Source organism: Hoplias malabaricus, chromosome 16 (assembly GCF_029633855.1).
Source record: "Hoplias malabaricus isolate fHopMal1 chromosome 16, fHopMal1.hap1, whole genome shotgun sequence".
Taxonomy (NCBI): Eukaryota; Metazoa; Chordata; class Actinopteri; order Characiformes; family Erythrinidae; genus Hoplias; species Hoplias malabaricus.
The window spans coordinates 22,288,821-22,308,446 of NC_089815.1; the positions used below are offsets into that span (position 1 = coordinate 22,288,821).

The window sequence follows — 19,626 nt, forward strand, 5'->3', positions numbered from 1 at the left end:
TTTGGCCGGCTCAACACGCTTTGGAGTGGATGGAGAGTGATGCCTAGTCCACCTTATGAAAAGCTTGGAAGTAGCCTGGAGAGCTGCTAAGAACGAAAATTCTGGCTGATTGTGGTTGAAGTTGAGGCACTGTCAAACACTGCAACTTTTACATCAGTGTGATTAGATGTTGGCAGCGAAGAAAGAAAAGAAATTAAAGGCAAACCCTATACAGCAAAGTGTATACACAATTTTATTGCAGCACATGATCCATTTTTACAGCTGATGTTCTATGTTCGAACAGAACCACATCTAAAAGTTAAAAGCTTCAAAGCTGACAATTGGAAGTATTTCCTTAAGGTAAAAACTAGTAAAATATTTTACAATATTTACAAGCTTGCCTTGTGAGGCAAAAATAACACACTGAAAAATGTATACACCATATATACACACACATTCACTGATTAAGCATAAGCATTTTAAGGCATGAGTGTGAGAGCTTTAACCAACATCTGGATGGCTCCAAGAGGATCAACAATATCCTTCATCTTCCCTCTGTGAAGAACCCAGGCCGGGGCAAATCTGAACAAAAGAATTAATAATCAACCAAAAGTTCTAGAAATGCCTAGATTTACCTCTTTAGCATTAGATCCTTGAAGAATTTGCGACTAAAGAACCCTAGGAGTCAACAGCCTTTCAAATTAAAATTCTCTTCTATAAACACATCAATGCTGCCCAGTTAAAAATATGCATCTCCATTTTTCTGTAAATATTTCTTCTCTAAATATGTAGCAATAAGTTTGACTGTTATTTATTAAAATAACTAATATATGGAGAGTGTAATCTGTGGTGTCCATAAGTCCTTGTCTCAAGTCTGAACCAACTGAGACATGGATATAACTTTAGGAGATTTGAGAATGTATTTAATGGAATATAGGGAAAGCCAATGTCCTCTGGAGTTCTTCAGCGACATTAGCTGTAGATCCAAAATTAAATATAAAAAGTTGAAGATTTACATGTAAGTGGGATGTAAAACTAACTCTTTAGTTCCTTTAAGATAAGGCTGTCCATTCCTACTCTAAACTAATACTCTCATGGTAACAAAACTCGTTTTAAATCATAACTTAAAGACACCTTCCTAAAAACATTCTCATGTTCCTGACCCTGCTAATTAGATGAATGATGTGTGTAAGATTGATCTGAATTCCAGAAGTATATACATAGCACATACAAAGACACACGTTACATACCTGGACACTGCTTTGGACTTTTGAGGAGTGGCTTGTAGAAGGAAGCTTCCATTGAGCGAGACATTCATCCTCTGCTTTACTTGTGTCCTCTGCACGTCCATTTTACATTTTCGAAGTGTGAGCCGGTAGATACTGCGAATGCGTTCTGAAGCCTTGGGGAGGTTTTTCACCGCCTAGCCAACATTAATAAAGAAATATATTAAAGGATGTACTAGTTTTGAAAAGGAAAACCCATGTACTAATGCCAAGGTGATACTCACCGTTGCCCGTCTTTCATCCTGTACTAAAATCACCAAAAGGAAGCACGCTTTGGTAAAAATGCTACCGCCTTTGTCTGCAACCTTATCACCAGCCTTCTCTCTGTAGATCTGGAGAAGATCCAAGAGTGTGTCCACAGAGTCTGGCACTTCATAAACATCATCAATGGTTTTGTTGTACTACAGGGGGAGGGAAAACCATGCAGAAAAATTAATGCCACAGATTTTAAGGACAAAAATTGTATTGTGAGAAAAAGGATTTGAGATCATGTATGGGTAAAAACCATCTACCAGCCCCCGTACAAAGTTTGGCTAATGTCAGAGTGAGTGTACGTGTGAACAAAGCTGATGTTCCAGAGAATCACAGTAAATTAATGCTGTGCCTGAAAATGGCTTAAGTTAACAAACAACAAACTATTTTATATTGCAGAATGTAAGAACTCGTAACTGAACAGGCAGCCACATCTTACACACTTCCTTCACAGACAGCAGTGCCAGGGTTTCCAAATAAATGAAAAACACCTATGGATTAAAATACCTACTTTTGATAAATTGAGAAGAATTTGAGTAGCTAAAGCAATAATCTCCATTGACGGCACGCTTCGGTTGCAGCTTCTTATCAGGGTAAAGATGGTGTGTGTTGCTCCACTCTTCACAAGACGCTCACAGCACTCTGGTGAAAGTCTGGTGGCAGTTTCTTAAGATAAATGAAAAGCATGAAGTTAGTATCTTCACTTTCACCTTCAGTACAATTTCAAGTGCAGTACAATATTATCATAAATGTATTACCCAGATGTTTTAATGCAGCAAGAATATGTGCATAATTTTGATATCCAAGCAAGTAACTTAAGGCAGTTGCAGTCTTATGGCACAGTTTGTCTTCTTCTTTGGCCTCTCTGTTGACTTTCCTCAAGCGATGTCTGATTGAAATGACTTTGGTGGAGTCATGACGCTTTCTGGAACAGTGTCCTCTCCAAAGAGCCTAAAAGAAGAAAACCCATCATATTATATTATAATAACTTTAAGCAAAGGCATATTAAATATATGATATATAAAATAATATATATAAAATTAAGCTTTTAGGAAAACTAGGCCACATACTTGAACTTTTATAATTCCTTGCTGTAGTCTTTCTTTCTTCCGTCTCAGGAGGAATCTTTTGGCAGCATGTTGGATAACAATGGCAGCTTGGTTGCGATGATTTAACCAAGCCTTTACTGCTCTCTGTACTGTGATGATCTTCTGTCTTTGCTCAAGATAACGCCTTCTCTGAAGTTTGGACCTGAACCAGCGCTGTAAAAGCACAAATAGAAATTGGAGTGATAGTAAATAAACAGCGAGTGCATTTGTGGAACATTTGTATTTATAAATTGTACCTACGAGGTAGTGCTGCAAATTAGACAGCGTTTTCTCTAGACGCCTTAGTGCCAGGATGCCATATAATAGTGGAATAAATAGCATTAACAACAAGTGTTTGAACTCTCCTCATACACTCCATGTTTAGAATTACATTACATTATTTTACACAGTGGTGTTTGTACGTGCAGGTAGGCCTGGACAATAATTCAATGTCAATAAATAATCACAATATAAAAATGTTCAACGAGAATATTAGATAGATTTTTAAACACATTTTCAATATTCATTATTTACAGCATCTGTCACAGATTGATGTTCATTATAGGATGCTGCCATCAGTTCAATGCACTCAATTTCAAAATAAGTTTAAAAAAAAAAAAAAAAAAAAAGTGAATATTGACAAGGCCAAGAGGTTTATATTTAATTGTAATGTTATCTATCTTGTTTTTTCTTGGCTTTTATATCGTTTATATCTATAATCAGAATTAAGTCTCAACCAAAATTTAAAGGACTGCAGGCCTTACCTGCAGCACTTCTAATCAAAGGCTTATTTTTCTTTTTAAATTGATGTCATGATCCAAAGCTTCATCTAACACTGCATTTTAGGTTCATACTGTTAATTTTGCTAAGTGAGTATGTATGTACAAATTCAATGTTCTCTGCTAATGAGCACCATCAAAAAATGTTTAAAACGTGTAAGTAATTTTTAACTACTGAATTGCCAAATGTTAAATAATATTCCATCAAAAACGGGTAAAGAAGGCAATCAGTACAAGTGGAAAATTCTATAATTAATGTAAGAAAATAAATGTAGGGGGTGGGGGGGGTCTGTTTTCTGAAAGGAAGAGGCTGAAAGGAAACCTTCAATACAGGAGGTCTCAAGTACCTGGATATAAATAACTGAAGAAATCTGCCTCTTGGCTGCTTTTAGTGCCCAGTGCACACGGAGGGCTCTCTGGATCCTCACTGCACACAGATGGTGGTGAGCAGCAGCAATGAAACGCTGCCTTCTTGCAGATCTGGCAGCTTCCTTTGCCTAAAAGATAAATTGTAAAAAAATGAAACAAGAAGCTATAAAGAAAAAAGAAAAGTCTAAAAATTGTATCATTATGTAGTTTCTTCCCCTTTTTCTGCAACAACAGCTTCTATTTTTCTATGAAGACTTTATAATTCATGTTAAAACACTGCTGTGGGGACCTGACTGCATTCAGGCACAAGGTCATTATAGAAGTCAGGTACTAATGATGGATATATTACTGTGGGATTAGTATGAGAACTTGGGAATATATTATGCTCATATATTTGGATTAGTCACAAATGCAATGTATTTACCAATTTCCTTGCCAGCCAGCCACGGCAAAATGCCTGTATGACAATAGCAGCAGCATTTCTCCTAAAATGATTCTCCTTCTCAGCTCTGGCAAGTTGTAATGCTCTGAATCGCCGCTGGAGCACTAGGATGGAAGTTTTCTTCTGCTTGAATACATGTCTTTGTCTAAAGCCTCTGAATGCTGACTGTATCACCACAGCTGCATTCTGTTCCTATTAACACAATAAATTCAGTTATGTTAATAAAAGGAAGAATTATATTTTAAAATTTGTAAATGAGTATGGTCCTGCAACTAAGAGCCTGTGCTTTGGGACGGAAACAAGGAGGGAAGGAAAATGGTGGTGACATGATCTATACTCCAAAATACAATGAATATTAGAGGAGCAAAAGAAAGAAAAGAAAAAAAATGAATTTAGATGAATGTGTTAGACATACTGAGGAGTATTTTTTTGTAAAAGCTGTTAGGTAAATACTAAGAATGTACTACATAGGGCTTAGGAACAGTTTTGACACTGATACCTTTATGATACACAGTGATACAATGTGTGCACGCATGCCATTTCAGAGAAAGCCTCACTCACATTACAGACAGATAAAATTATGAATATTAACTTTCAAGACAGCCAACTTCAATCTTAGAAAAAAAAAAAAAGAAAATGAACCAAAGACACTTGTAATGCGAACATACGCAAATAAGGTCCGCAAATGAGACCACCAAAACAAAATAAAATAAAATTGACTATTTGGCATTGTGGTGGTCTTGTTGGCTTCATCGAGCCGGGGCCTCCAGCTCTTGCTGGACCAGTTTGCAGCCGAGTGTGAAGCAGTAGGGATGAGGATCAGCACCTCCAAGTCCGAGTCCATGGTACTCAGTCGGAAAAGGGTGGAGTGCTCTCTCCAGGTTGTAAGTGTGATCCTGCCTCAAGTGGAGGAGTTTAAATACCTCAGGGTTTTGTCCACGAGTGAGGGAAAGATGGAGCGGGAGATTGACAGGTGGATCAGTGCAGCGTCAGCAGTAATGCAGGCTCTGTACTGGTCCGTTGTGGTGAAGAGAGAGCTGAGCAGAAAAGCAAAGCTCTCGATTTACCGTTTGATCTACGTCCCAACCCTCTCCTATGGTCACGAGCTTTGGGTAGTGACCGAAAGAACGAGATCGCGGGTACAAGCGGCTGAAATGAGTTTTCTCCGCAGGGTGTCTGAACTCTCCCCTAGAGATGGGGTTAGAAGCTCGGACATCCGGGAGAGACTCGGAGTGGAGCCACTGCTCCTCCACGACGAGAGGAACCAGTTGAGGTGGTTTGGGCATCTGGTCCAGATGCCTCCTGGACGCATTCCTGGTGAGGTTATTTGGGTATGTCCAACGTGGAGGAGGCCCCGGGGCAGACAAAGAACACGCGGGAGAGACTACATGTCTCAACTGGCCTGGGAAGGCCTCTGTATACCCCCGGAGGAGCTGGAGGCGGTGGCTGGGGAGAGGGAGGTCTGGGTTTCTTTGCTTCGGCTGCTTCCCCCGCGACCCAGATAAGCGGTGGATAATGGATGGATATTTGGCTTTGTTGGTGTTTAGAAAATATATTCTCTACTCTAACACACTCACTTTAATCCAGTAAAGGGTTACTGTGTATTGATATTGGCATCTGGAAACAGTTACTTTTAGCTTTTCAATTTTTCTTTTTTTAAACCTTCATTTAAAGAGAAAGAGAGAGAGAGAGAGAAACAGTAAAAGGGACAATTACCTTTTGAATTAACCTTCTGACTCTATAACCTCTCCATAGCGCTTGTATATCAACAGCTGATTTTCTGATTCTTAGGAAGTGAGCTCGCTCTTTTCTTGCAGTCAGAGTTTCCCTCCATCTTTGCTGAATGACACGGATGCTGTGCTGGAGTCTTCTAAATCTGCACAGAAAAGTGAATTAATATGAGCTAAAAATGAAGCAACAAGTAATTAAGCAATTAAATAACAATGAAACAAGCATGTTAAAATGTACCGTGCTCTCTGAAGTCTTGTTTGCAGACATCGATGGATGGTTCTGATGGCAGTTTGTTTTGTTAGGTAGTCACGTCTAGCTTGGCATCCTCTGAACCAAGCTTGAATTTTTAATGCAGCCTGGGTCTGAGCTTCAAGTTTTCTTGTTTGGTAGGCACGGAATCCTGCCTGTAAATGAAAAAAAATGGAATTAATCATTATAATGACACGTCTGGGATGTATCAATTCATTTGTACTAAACCTATTTTAAACATGGCTGCAGCTATACGAGGACAGTTGATCTATGGATCATAACCTAATATTTTCAGTGACTCATACAATTTAATTATTCTCAAATTTACGGTGATATAAATTATGTTTTGCTCCTTAAATGTATAGAAATGGCATTGTAATTGGCTTTACCTGTATCATAATCGCAGACCTCTTTAGTTTGAGGAACTGTGTCCGCTCCCTCTGGCAGAGCTGGTAAGCTCTGTAATGTTTCTGAATAACACTCACAGCTTTCCTATGGTGCTGAAATTTACGTCTTTCGATCATGCCCCTGTAATAAGCCTGAAAGGGGGTGGGGTGGCAGTTACATAAATAGGATTTGATGTGAAAATGAAAAAATACCAACACAAGATTAAACCCAGCTATTATAAAAAGACCCACCTGAATTGTGATGGCACTTGCTCTCATTTTTTTTAATCTTCTGTATTCAATGAACCCACGAATATGGGCTTGAAGAGTCTGAACACGTTCCAGTGTTTTTACATAAAGCTGCCTCTGTTCCAGTTTCGCTCGGTATGCCCTGTAGTATGTCTGTATAGTAACAGCAGCATCCTGCTGTCTCAGATAACTTCTCCTGGCAATGCACTTTCTGAAACGAGCTTGAACCATTATAGTACATGTACGCAGCTTCAGGTAGCGACTGCGGTGAATATACATGTGTAACACAGACTGAATCTTCGCAGCAGCATGTATTCTCTCGGCCCGTCTCCTTGCGTGCATTCGTCTAATGGCACACTGCAAAGTTATTGTGGCTTTCTGAATTGTCTGGAATTCATGTCGCAGTTTTTGGACCAGTTTACGTGATGTGTACCACTGTTGGATTAGCACTGCAGATTTGATCATCCTGGCATGCTGTACCCTTTGGTAATGACCCCTATATGCAGCCTGGATTAACACAACTGCAGCCTTTGTCTTTAAAAACTGACGCCTTTGGATGGTCATCCTTAGGTATGACTGGATTGTCCTTGCAGATTTGATGCGTTTTGCCAGGTCCCTTGCCTGCCTGCCTCTAAAAGACTTCTGCAAACATATGGCTGCATCCTTTAACTGCTGGTACCTTTGGATTTGCTGATGTCCAAGTCTGTATGCTCTGAACCTCTTCTGGAGAACGCTTGCTGCCCAGCACTGCCGCTTAAACACAGATCGTTGCTTATGCATTCTAAAAGCAGCCTGAATGATTGTGGCAGCTTTGTGCATTTTTGCCACATTCTGTCGAACTGTAAACCCTCTAAAAGCTGTCTGGATGAGTAGAGCAGACTTTTTCAGTCTTAGATACTTCTCATGGTCGAGTTTGGCCTTGGCACAGGACCTGAAATGTCTCTGTATGATGATGGCAGACAGCCTCATGGCCTGGTACTTTGTCATCTCTCTGTGTTTCCTGAAAGCAGCCTGAACCAGAGTAGCTGCTTGATGTCGACGAATAATCTCCCTCCTCACATTTTGCCCTCTGAAGTAGGCTTGAAGGACAGTGACAGCATGCTGCATTTTCAAGAAGTCTTCTCTCTGCTTTCTAGCAACAAGCATGGCACGATATCTTTGCTGAATTGTGATGGCAGCATATTTCATGCATAAATACCAAGTCTGAGCACAGTGAGACCTGTAAGCGCTCTGTATCACAACGGCAGCTTGATGCTTTTGTTTCAAACTCTGCCTGGCCTTGAGACCGCGGAATGCCGCTTGGAGAACTACAGCGGCCCTCTTCTTCTCCCGGAAGGACTCAAGATCTTGCGCCATCATTTTATTAGCTCTGTAACGTTGCTGAACAATCCTGGTGGCCCATAGTAGCCTCTGGTAGTATCTTCTGCTTATATGCTTCCTGACATGAGCCTGAATGGTAATTGCAGCCTCATGTTTTATTCGCATATGCCTCCGAACCTTCATTCCTCTGTAAGATGCCTGAATTGCAATCACAGCATTACGCTTAGCTTGGTATGCTTTCTTTTCTTTCCTTGAAGCCAAAATGGCCCTCCACTTTTGTTGACAAAGCTCTACTGTAGCTTTCAAGGATAAAAAGCTTTTTCTTTCCTTATAGGCCACATACTTCCTCTGAATCACTGTAGCTGCTGAATGCAACTTTGCGATTTCACGCCTTGTCCGATTCCCTCTGAAAACAGCCTGCAAGACCGTGGCACTGTGGCGCAGTTTCAAAAAGCTTTCTCTTGCTTCCTTTCTTTTCAGATGACACCTGTATTGTCTCTGGATGAGGACTGCAGCAAGTTTCATGGCTTGGAAAGCCATTCTTACTCTGTACTTTCGGTAGTGTGCCTGTATCATGGTGGCTGCATCACGATACTTTTGGATCGCACGCCTGGCCATAATTCCCCTGTACGCAGCCTGCAAAACGATGGCTGCTTTTTGCATGGTGCAGTATTGCTCACGCTGACGTTTTGCCAAAACTTTAGCTCTGTATTTTCTCTGTATGATGACAGTTGCTTGCTTGAGGGCCTTATAATCATTGCACTGCTTGTATGCCCTGTATCTCTGTTGGATAACCCTGGCAGCTGCTTGCATCTCTGCAATCTGTTTCCTTGTCCTCATGCCACGATATGCTGACTGTATACATAGAGCTGCTTTTTTCATTGCTGTATACTGTTTTTCAACCATGTTCTTCATCTTGTTAGCTCTGAACCGCTGCTGAATAGCCAACACTGCCCATTTTTGTCTCCTGTACTTTACAAGTTCTGAATGTCCACGGAAACAAGCCTGAATTGTCGAGGCTGCTTTATTCATTTTTTGAAGATCTTTGCGAACTTTCATTCCCCTAAACGTAGACTGTATACATACAGTGGCGGCTCTGATTCTTAGATAAGATTCACGTGTGCCCTTTCCAAGGATGTGTGCTCTGTATCGCTGCTGTATTATGATGGCAGCACACTTGGCAGCCAGATAGGACACCCGTGCCTTATACATCTTGAAACATGCTTGAATTACAGTAGCAGCTTGATGCCTCATCTTCAGCTCTCTTCTCACTCTAGAGCCCCGGTATATGGCCTGCAGCTTTATTGTACCTTGTCTGAGCTGCAAATAATAGTTTCTTTCTGAAAACCTTAGGACATGTGCACGGTAGTGCTGCTGAATTTTGGTGGCAGCTCTTTTTTGAGCTAAAAATGTCTTACGACACATAAAGGCTTTCACAAGTGATTGAATCAAAGTGGCTGCTTTGTTTTTCTTGATCATGTCTTGCCTAACTTTCATGCCACGATATGCACTCTGTAGCACAGTCACTGCTTTCTTAGTGGCCAAAAACTCAGACTGGATTTTCCTTCCCATCCTGAAGGCCTTGTATCGTCTTTGAATGAGTTCAGCTGCATGCTTCAACGCCATAAACTTTCTTCGAATTACATATGTCCTAAAATACGACTGAATTACAACAGCACAACAATGAAGCTGGTCAACCCTCTTCCTCTCTGCTCTCCCTCTCCACAAGGCTTGTATTTTCACAGTGGCACATTTAAGAGACTGGTACTCTTTTCTTAACTTTTCACCCTCCATTTTAGCCCTGTACCTCTGCTGGACAACGACAACTGATCTTTTTAAAGAGCAGAAATAACTCTGAGCCACAAATCTTCTGTAAGCTGTTTGGATCACAAGAGCTGCCTGGTGGCGGCATGCCATTTCTTTACGGGTCTTCCATCCTCGAAATGCTGCTTGAAGAGTTACTGTCACAGATTTAAATTCTAGATATCGCCTCCGCTCTGCATTTCTAAGCAAGCAGGCCCGATACCACGTCTGAATTACGACTGCAGACTGTCGCATCTCACGAATCTGTTTTCGGACAAGGGAGGCCCTGAAAGCACTTTGGATGACAGTGGCTGATTTATTCTCTTTCTTCAAGGTTTGAAATTTTTGTCGTTGGAAATTACCCCGGAACCATGCTTGTATGTAAATGGCTGATGATTTCTTGTCCTGGTACTGTCTGCGACATCTTTGCATTCTGTACCATGTCTGTATCCGCACTGCAGCAGAATTTCTCTGGGTCATTTTTCTTGTGTGCCATTTTCTAAAGGCTGTCTGGATGACAACAGACGCTTGATTCTTCTTCAGAAATATTCGCATTCTCCATCCCCTATATGCTTTCTGGAGAGGGGGAAGAAAAAAAAAAAAAAAAATCAAATAATGGCAATAACTTCACCATTCATATGGATAAATTAATATAAACATGCACTTTACAAAACACAAATCTATTTTTCATTTTATTAGAATATTGTAGTATTAACATTTCCTTGAAATTTGTAACTTGTTTTATGTAATGGTTTTGGTAAAGTTATATTATTGCTAGATATATTTCACAGTTTTACTTATTTCAAAGAAGAATACAGCAACAGAATTCATACAGAATTCAACAGCAACATATTTAAAAAGTAAAAATGTCTAGAAATAAGTTTCTATAACACTATAACGTTCTAACAACTTCAAAATTATACATTTGGTATTTGGTATCAAATAAAACAATAAAAATAAAATTGCTCATTTCATTGATTCATTTCATTAACTGGAGAAGAAACATCTCTAAATCCATTGTTAACAAAAAAGACATATGGGAAAACAGGTCATACTTGGATTAAAACTGCAGCTCTGTTTTGCATTGCCAAGCGCTTTGCCTCTTTCATTCGTCTCAGCTCTCTTTGGGCAGAGAAACCTCTCCAGAAAGCCTGAATGATGGTGGCAGCTCTGTTCTGTCTGTTTAACCTCCTCTTCTGTAGAAAGCTCCTCACAAGTCCCTGAATTTTACACGCCGCCTGGTTTCTTTGCTATTCACAGAAAATGCAATAAATAATGAGATATCTCAGATGTAGAACAATACAATATACAAATTTTGGCCTTGCACTTCACCTGATTAATCTTCATGTCTTTTTGCAGTTTGTACTTCCTCCAGGCACTTTGGATAACTCTGGCAGCTCTAGTCTCATTTCGGAGATCCAAGAGTCGAGTGCAAAGGAAGGACAGGTAACAAGTCACCACCTGAAGAGCACAAACAATATAAGTCACTTTGTCTGCTGACAACTAATCCATATTACTATTAAAAAGGGACAAGGGTCGGCTACTAATAATGAGAAATTTGAGGATTTTGTTGGAAATAAGTATTTAAAGCCTGGAAAACTATGTTAAATTTGTACCTAATATCACCACATGTTAGATAAGATGCTCCAAAAGAAAAAAACCCACACACCTTTTCATTCGGGATCGTGTTAGACATGTCCTCTGGAGAGATCATGGCCGGAACTCCTCCCAGGTAAGACACTGCCATGTTCACAAGCTGAAAATTGCTCCTCTCATTCTCTAGAAGCTCCTTGAAATCTACTGGTGATGATCCTGAACAGAATAAAAAAATAAATAAATAAATAATTAAATAAAAATAATAAATAAATATAAATATTTACACTTAGACCTACAGCAACTTTTTAAGAGGAATTTTATTGATTTTCTAAATTGTAATAAAATATATATTACAGTTATATAAGTATATAATTAAGTATTTCACATCAGCTTTTGTAATGCTTTACAACTGAATTTTGCAGAGCATTTAGTGGAATAACCCCTTAGTTACAGCAAAAGGGGAAAAAAAATCTCTACCATTTTGTTCTAAGGAGTCAAAAGAGCAGTCTGAGTCACTGGAGGAGTTGTTTAGTTCCACTTTGCCACGTTGGTCACACTCAATGGTCTGTGTGGTTTTCTGATTGATCTTCTCAGCGAGCAGGTAATTTGGATGGTAGTGATGAATAAGATAGCATAGAACTCTCCCATCAGAAAATGACACAGTGAAGTTTTCAGCCTACCGGGAAAATAAGACAACAAATGAGTTTATATATTCATTTGTATTCCTTATTTGACAAGAATAATATCATTAAAGATGATATAGGCACTGTTGTGAGATCGGCACTTACAGAAACAGCAGTAAAGAGATGACACATCATATGATGGGTACATGAAACTTTGCATATAAAAACAGTCAGGGCCCACCTTTAAATTGTAGAATTCACAGACAGCATTGACCCAGTCCAGCAGAAGATTAAGCTTCTCACTGGGCTGCTCAGATCTTGGATTTCCTTTTGCCCTCATCACAGCACATTTATCTGCCTTTAACAAAGCCAATTTTTGCTTTGTTCTCCATGTTCTCTTGAGGAAGCTAATTTCATCATTGAGTTGCTCCACATCAAGCAGAACTTCAACCTAATAGAAATAAACCAGTATACATAGGTACCAAGTACAATAAAGGACAAAATTGCAAGCAAATAAATATGTATTAAAACATCATCACAGATACATCCCTGTCTTTTCCAAAAGTCTTACAGAGCACTAGGGCCTTTAACATCAAGACAGAAATTTAACATCCTGTGGACTGGTATGTAATCTAGTCTAGTAGTAAATTTTTGGACCTTGATATATGCCGAATAAGTGATATTACCTGAAAGGTAAAGATGATTTTCCATAGGAGGTTAAGAGTCTTCTCTCTATGTCCATCTACTATGTCTCTGGAGTCAATGACAGTCCCTAGAAAATCATTATGCTATTAGTATATGTCATCTACATATATTGCAGTTTATGTCTGTTTTTATGAGAACACAGGCAACCAAGTAAAACCACTGAAGTACCATGCTCATCTTTCAGGTCTACTCCTTTTTCTTTGAGTGCTTGCAGTGCAATGTCAACATTATGCACTTTCTGAAGACGGCTAATAGCAGGCATTCGTAGTTTGTTTGACAGAGACCAGTTCTGGGTGAAGAGTTCCATGATGCGCCTGAAAAAAAAATATTCCAACAACAACCAAAATTCAAGTATGAAGTATTAGAAGTCAGAAAACGGTACATATTGTTCTCTTTCAGATAGGACATATTAATGCAACTGTAACATTTGTAGAATGTCTGTAAAATGAGTGAATAAATGCTTTTCTTAAACATACACCAAGCGAATGCCACATCTCAGATCTACAGCCAGATTCTGTACAGCAAAGCTGAACTCAGCCAGTGGGGTCTGGACATGGGACACAGGGAGGCCTAAAAGGCTGAGATGGCGAGAGAGAATGCCCTCCCCACTGAGGAAGTCCCGCGCAAAAGCCAGCAGCAAATCCTTAGTTGACTGAGATGGGGGGGGGGGGAAGAAGAAAGAAAGAAAGAAAAAATTACAAACATGTTTAGGGTTTGGGTTTTACTACCTCACTGAAGGAAATTATTTCTGTACGTATAAATAATGCTATAACAAATATTATAAGAACCTTGTATTCAGCGTCCATGCAGAACAAACATGGGTCGTGTTCAATCAGTCTCGACTCTTTTGCCTTATCCAGAAAGCAAACAAGCAAGAGCAGTTTCTTGAGAGTGAAGCGAGACAAAGTCTCCTCGTGTCCTGTTATGTAAAAGAATAGGGCAAACATATTAATCACCACTTCAATTAAACTGACGTAAAACCAAACAAACAAACTAAATATTACCATCTCTGTACAAGTGGGGAACTTTTGGGTGTCTGAATTCTGCAGCAATGTCTGGATTCCAAAGCAGTCGCCCAAGTATGAACATGGCCAGACCCATGATGTCGCTGTTGCTCTCCAAGGGAATTAACTCACCGAAGATTGTCTGGAATAAGAGGGTGCAATTAGCACATACAACCATAATTCTCCACTTCAACAGCAAATAATTTTCCAGAAGTGTATATACCTCCAAGCCGATTCGAAGCCAAAGTGGATTGTACGACAAAAGCCAGTTTAAAACTTTCTGTCTTTCACCTGTGGAGGGGTTTAAAAAAGTCAATTTAGAATCCAAGTTAATGATTTAAATGGCATGCTACATTTTATTTGATTAAATAATTGCCAGCAATAATTTAGCAAATGTTCTATCACACAGCTCATACTGGCTAACATCAAAAATAGATTCAGCTTTTTTGATCGGAGAGGTCCTATTCAGATTTTCTGCTTTAAATGAAAGAGACTGAAATCATAAAAACGTTTTTCAGTGTATTCACCTATCTTGTTCCTTATATTCACATACCTATATCCTTCCAGAGGTGTCGATCCTTGCGTACTAGAAGTCTTTTTGCCTCTACTTCAAGCTCTAGCCTCTGGATAGCCTTCACCATGCTGTCTGATGTGAACAGCTGGCAGGCTGCACGGCGAAGACGGTTCAAGCGCCGGCGAGCTGTGTAGGTTCTGAAGGACATCTCCTCCTTAGTTGGTGCCTTGGGTATGTTAAACTTCTCATCTCCCATAGTTAGGGATAAAGCATTCACTATAGCAAACAAAGATTTATTCATAGAAACATATTAAAGTTTAATAGGTGTTTAAGTTTAGACTGATTATTTCAATTGTTCATATTTTTTTTTATTATTAAAAAAGATGTGGTGGTAAAAATTGCACATTTTTCCCCACATACCACAAATGCTTATTTATTTTAGTTTTGGCGCTATGAGGTTAATATGGCTGACAAATATTAGAGGACAAGACATCCAGAACTTAATATTAACATGAATATTAATAACATTAATATTGCAATATTCATAAATACAGTTCAGGAAGTTGTATGACATTCTGTATAGAAAAATATCCTGGCAACTCACATTAGTTATGCTGAAATCAGACCAGTGGCTAAACTAAAGGAGACATATTGGCAAACCAAAAGCCTTGGCCCATTAAGTGCACTTGCTTTAGTAGCTAGTTCTGTGTTCTGAGTGAAACCAAAAAAGACAGAAAACACACCTTTGGTGACTTCTGTGGCAACTTTGAAGTCATCTGGAGTAAGAACATAATTCATCCACCATGTGAAGCCCCTTTCTTGCTTCTCAAGCCAGCGCTCATCATAAAACATGTTCTTGGCAGCAAATGGCAAAGGATGCCTTGGTAGGGCTGTCAAAATTAAAACAAATGTCTCAGGATGTTATTTTTAATTAAGAAAATAAACACTGCTTTATGTTTCACTGTCTTACATTACGTTAGCTAAGAAGCCAGTAAAAAATGTAATGGATAATATATGGAAACAGTGGGGAGAGAGTGGGGGGTGGCATCATTTAGCAATGTTTCACAAATTTGACAGATTATGTTTCATTATTTTGAAAATGACTTCAAGTATACCTGTCTGTGTAGGCTTTATGAAGGTGAGTCGGGACTGTGCAACAGCTATAACTTTGGATGTTTTCACTTTTGAGGCACTGAATGACTTCAAAGACTGTCCTGTATAATGTAAGGATCAAGTATTTTAGCTGAGGAATGAGTATAATATCAATTTACAACAAAGAAAGTATAAAGTCTCAGATTACCTTGCGGAGTTGACTTTGGGCAGGACCTTTTTGGTGGCTGTTTTGTAGACTTTCTCAAGCTTGGGGGTGCTATAAATAAGTTGTACACATTAAACATCTTGATTTCTACACTGATCAAAATTGTATATGTTAAAACTAACATTTCAATAATTTTAATAAAAATGGGACATCACTTAAAATTCTCCAATGAACATGCTTTTTGTAGTGCTGCTCTAAAGGTCTTATACATGCAGAAAAACTTAAAAATGTGAGTGAAGCAACAAATCTTTGTTCATTTGCCTAGAATTTAAGTTTACTTACCAGTGGGTTTACTTTGTGTTTGTCCACAACTTGAAGTGTATCGTTTCCCAGAACATGGCTTCTTGGATTCTTGTGCTAATGAAGAGGTTTTCTTGACTTGAAATGATTTTGCTGGGTCATCTGAACAATCTCTTAAAAACTCTTCACTTTTTCTCTTTCTGTTTTGATTAGATACCTGACTGTGCACAGGAAATGAGTCCAGAGAGACAGAGGATAGCAACTGTTTAGATGTATGGCAGTTAACGGATACTGCGTCATTAACGTTAGCCTCAATAGTAGAGACTGGCAGACATGGTGCAGAAAAAGTGGTGCTGGGCTGATCTTGGAGGGCTGGTGGATGAGGCCTGGTCAGCTGCTGGGGTGACATCTGTGGTGAACTTACAATAAATTTAAATTCAACATCTGTGTCACAGTTAATGACAGGTAGAGCAGAGATCCCATGGGATAACACTGTGTTTGACTCTTCACTGCTTGGAACTGAAATCGATGGCGTTTTCTCCAGTAGTCTACGTCTGGAGGTTCTTACTTTTCGTCCACCAGGACCGTTCTCAAGAGAAGTCTCGGCTTTGCCTTTGGTGACTGTAGCAGAATTAAAAAGCTTCTTAGATTTAAAATCTTTCTGATCCTGGTTTTCATCTGGTCTATTGTAAGATTTGATTACTGTGGCAGAGCAGACAGCAGAGCTGGGCATGAGGTCATTATGACCTGACTTCTCACTGGGGACTTTATTGGTTTGAACAAAGAAGGTTAGCCTTGGTTGAGCAACATCAATCTGAGGAGGATCATCATCAATCTGAGGGACAGAATTCACAAAAGCTCTTGTGTCTGCTTCTGGTTCTGTGTTTACATTTTCAGACTCTAGAGAATCTGACAGGTTAAAGCTTGAGCAAGCATTTGGAGGGCTCACAGCATGAGACAGATCAGATTCAATGATGGCCAATGCATCCTTCATAGAAACTCTTGGTGTACCAGGGTCTTTACCACTATCCGTTACGATTTTCCCAATGACAGGAAGTGGACTTTGAAACCGGGTTGTCAGGGGGTTGGAAAACCGCTCTGGAGTGCTAATGGGTGAAAGTGTCTTATTCAAGACCCTGACTTCTTTAGGTAGAGGTAAGCAGGACATATCTGCCTTGCCAGAAGCATCAAGAATTTTATCGGCAGGAACTAACACAACAAGAGGAGAGTTTGTTTTAATGAGATTGTTTTCTATGCTTTCCTTGACAGATTTGGGTAGATCTTGTGGGATCTGAGGACAGTAAGATTGGTCATTTCTATCCTTGTTTCCACTTGATCTGCGAGAAGGCCTTTCGTGATTTAAAGTTGATAATGGGTTTGACCTTCTATTCCTCTCGTACTGTGGCTGTCGAGATACGTGAAATGTCTTGTTGACTGCCTTTACAGGCATTGACACCACCTTTCCACCTTTGGAGGACGTGGAAATGTCTCTTTTGGATTTGATTGAATCCCATAGACTTTTCTATATTAAAAAAAAGATATATAGTTCATTATTAGTTCTACTCAATTTCTGTCACAGAAATTATAAAAGAATAAATAATTAACTGCTTACCTTTTTCTTTTTTTTGGCCTCTGCCTTTCCAAGCAAAATCGCTTGATGTTTGACAATGCCATTTGCAACAAAGCTGAGAAGTTCTCGAACACCTCCCTCTTCCACAGGGGTCCATATTACAGTTAGAATGATGCTGTCTTCAGGCTGTTAATAAATACAATTACATGTAAGTCATCTCAAAGTGGTAGCAAACAAAACTATATTATGTATGTGTATTAAACAAAAAAGAATGGATTGGTACTTTCCTGAAGTAACCAAATTGCACCACTTATTTAAAGTCAAGTATATTCTCATGGAAATTAATCTACTGTGTAAAATTTGCATTTATATCACCTTTTATACTTCTGTAGCCAATGCTTGGTGTGTTGAAGGCATTGTGAACCTATGCAAGGTTTTGAGTGTTTCAGTTTCTTTGGTAGTTTTCTATGGAGAATGTTTTTGCATCAACAATTGCCATGGTACATGTATTCAAATAATATTTTTGATTGAGTTGCACATATATGACATATAATCATTTGTCTTCTGCTCAGAGATAATAATGAGAAATTAATCTAGTTTTATCTTACTTATATTTACTGACTTGCAATTTATTTTAGAAAAATCATAATTCGAGTTTCTCTCTGTGTTTTATAAATGACATCATGCACTAAGTTGGGATGGTACTCAAGTGTGGAACTAGCTATGGTTAATTCTATAAATTCCAGGTCACAAATTACATTTACTAATATTAAACCACACCCAGTGAAATGCGTGTTCACTTTGGCTGAACTTCATTTGTTCCCTGCTGCCTACAATATACACTTGCTAAGAGTTCCTGAACACAGTTGTTTTGGATTCAGCCGCATGTGTAAAATTCCCTAAAATGCACAGGGCTGGAAAATTTTTAAAACACATATAGCTGATATATAGCTTATAGGGTGTAAGTGAGCCTTGGGAGATTAAATTAATAAGGGACTTTGGTCCAAATTTACAATACAAAAATCCTCTAATGGCTTAAAGGTGGCTTAGATGAAACTAAACGTTTTTATTTAGTTACCACTGATCTATGAGAATGCAATTAATCCTTGATTATATATCCACATACAACTCCACTACTTGCCTACAATATTAACAGGTTTGATCCTTACATGTATGACGTAGGAAACACCTGCTGTCTGAATTTGCCCGTTTGTGACTGTTTTTGAAACATTGCAGTTTCATAACAGAAATGCTCAGTCATATTGCTAATGATACATAAAAATATAGCACGGCCATAATTACAAGGTTTAAAGTTTGATTCCCATGGGAGTGGTGTGCAAAGGCAACTTAAAGGCAGTTCAGCAACAACGTCACAGATAAACAACAACACAATATGCAGTGCAACATCTTTTTTATTATTATTATTATTGCTAGCTAACAACAACAACGCCGCCAAAAAATCTTAACGCTGACCACAGCTTTGAAACTTTAGGTGACTATTAACTAGCACTAGCTATAGCTTATAAATGATTAGCAAACTCACTTGGATGGTGAAGGACGTTTGATCCACTGAAAAACCTTTGGACGATGGTATTTTATCCACAGTTACTATTACATCATCCTCGCTCGGGTTTTCAATGCGTAAAGGTAAAGATTTAGATGAACCCAACTTTGTTGTCCCGAAAGCCACGAAAGGAGGTCTAGAAAACTGCACCAGACTCAACACCGACACGTCGTTTTCTTTGTTGGTTTTATCTCCGCTTCTGCCAGAAAGAGGATTCAGAGTTGGACTAAAATCCAATAAATCCGCTCTCGCCACTTCGTGCGACATGCTCCCGTTTATTCTTCCACTCTGAACATTACAACGGACTCCGGATCCCTCCTCCGTCACACAACCCACACCACCGCACGTTCAACATCAGCCTCGAGATCCTGTATTTTGAATCGGATGCCGCATTCATCGACCAATAGCGTCACAGAACGACACTGGGCCACCCAATTAGAGAGAGGAAAACAAAATCCAGCCAATCAGAGTTCTAGAATGTGTTTAAACGTTCATAAACCACGCCCACAACACAGACCTTTTAACGCCTCATTCCGATGATCACTTGGGTCCAACTGCA

The 19,626-nt window shown here is 39.2% G+C and overlaps 1 protein-coding gene across 2 annotated transcripts; it reads right to left on the reverse strand.

The window, feature by feature from the left end:
- Window positions 1-218: 218 nt before the first annotated feature.
- On the reverse strand, window positions 219-19,400 carry aspm (assembly factor for spindle microtubules). Of its 2 annotated transcripts, none has more exons than XM_066647078.1 (30): window positions 19,047-19,400; window positions 17,546-17,689; window positions 15,976-17,455; window positions 15,676-15,744; window positions 15,491-15,589; window positions 15,119-15,265; window positions 14,415-14,651; window positions 14,085-14,152; window positions 13,862-14,003; window positions 13,646-13,776; window positions 13,334-13,509; window positions 13,026-13,171; window positions 12,839-12,924; window positions 12,394-12,603; window positions 12,007-12,205; window positions 11,603-11,745; window positions 11,266-11,394; window positions 10,989-11,183; window positions 6,814-10,509; window positions 6,565-6,714; window positions 6,164-6,330; window positions 5,912-6,071; window positions 4,178-4,387; window positions 3,732-3,881; window positions 2,588-2,779; window positions 2,276-2,468; window positions 2,029-2,183; window positions 1,490-1,597; window positions 1,230-1,402; window positions 219-561 (listed from the first exon to the last, which is right to left on the reverse strand). In XM_066647078.1, exons 1-30 carry the CDS (start codon window positions 19,332-19,334, stop codon window positions 459-461), a joined length of 9,546 nt encoding a protein of 3,181 aa, XP_066503175.1. In that variant the 5' UTR covers window positions 19,335-19,400; the 3' UTR covers window positions 219-458. The 2 variants fall into 2 exon arrangements, with proteins under 2 accessions (XP_066503175.1, XP_066503174.1); XM_066647077.1 differs by having other exon boundaries at window positions 1,490-1,666.
- Between the last annotated feature and the right edge of the window lie 226 nt (window positions 19,401-19,626).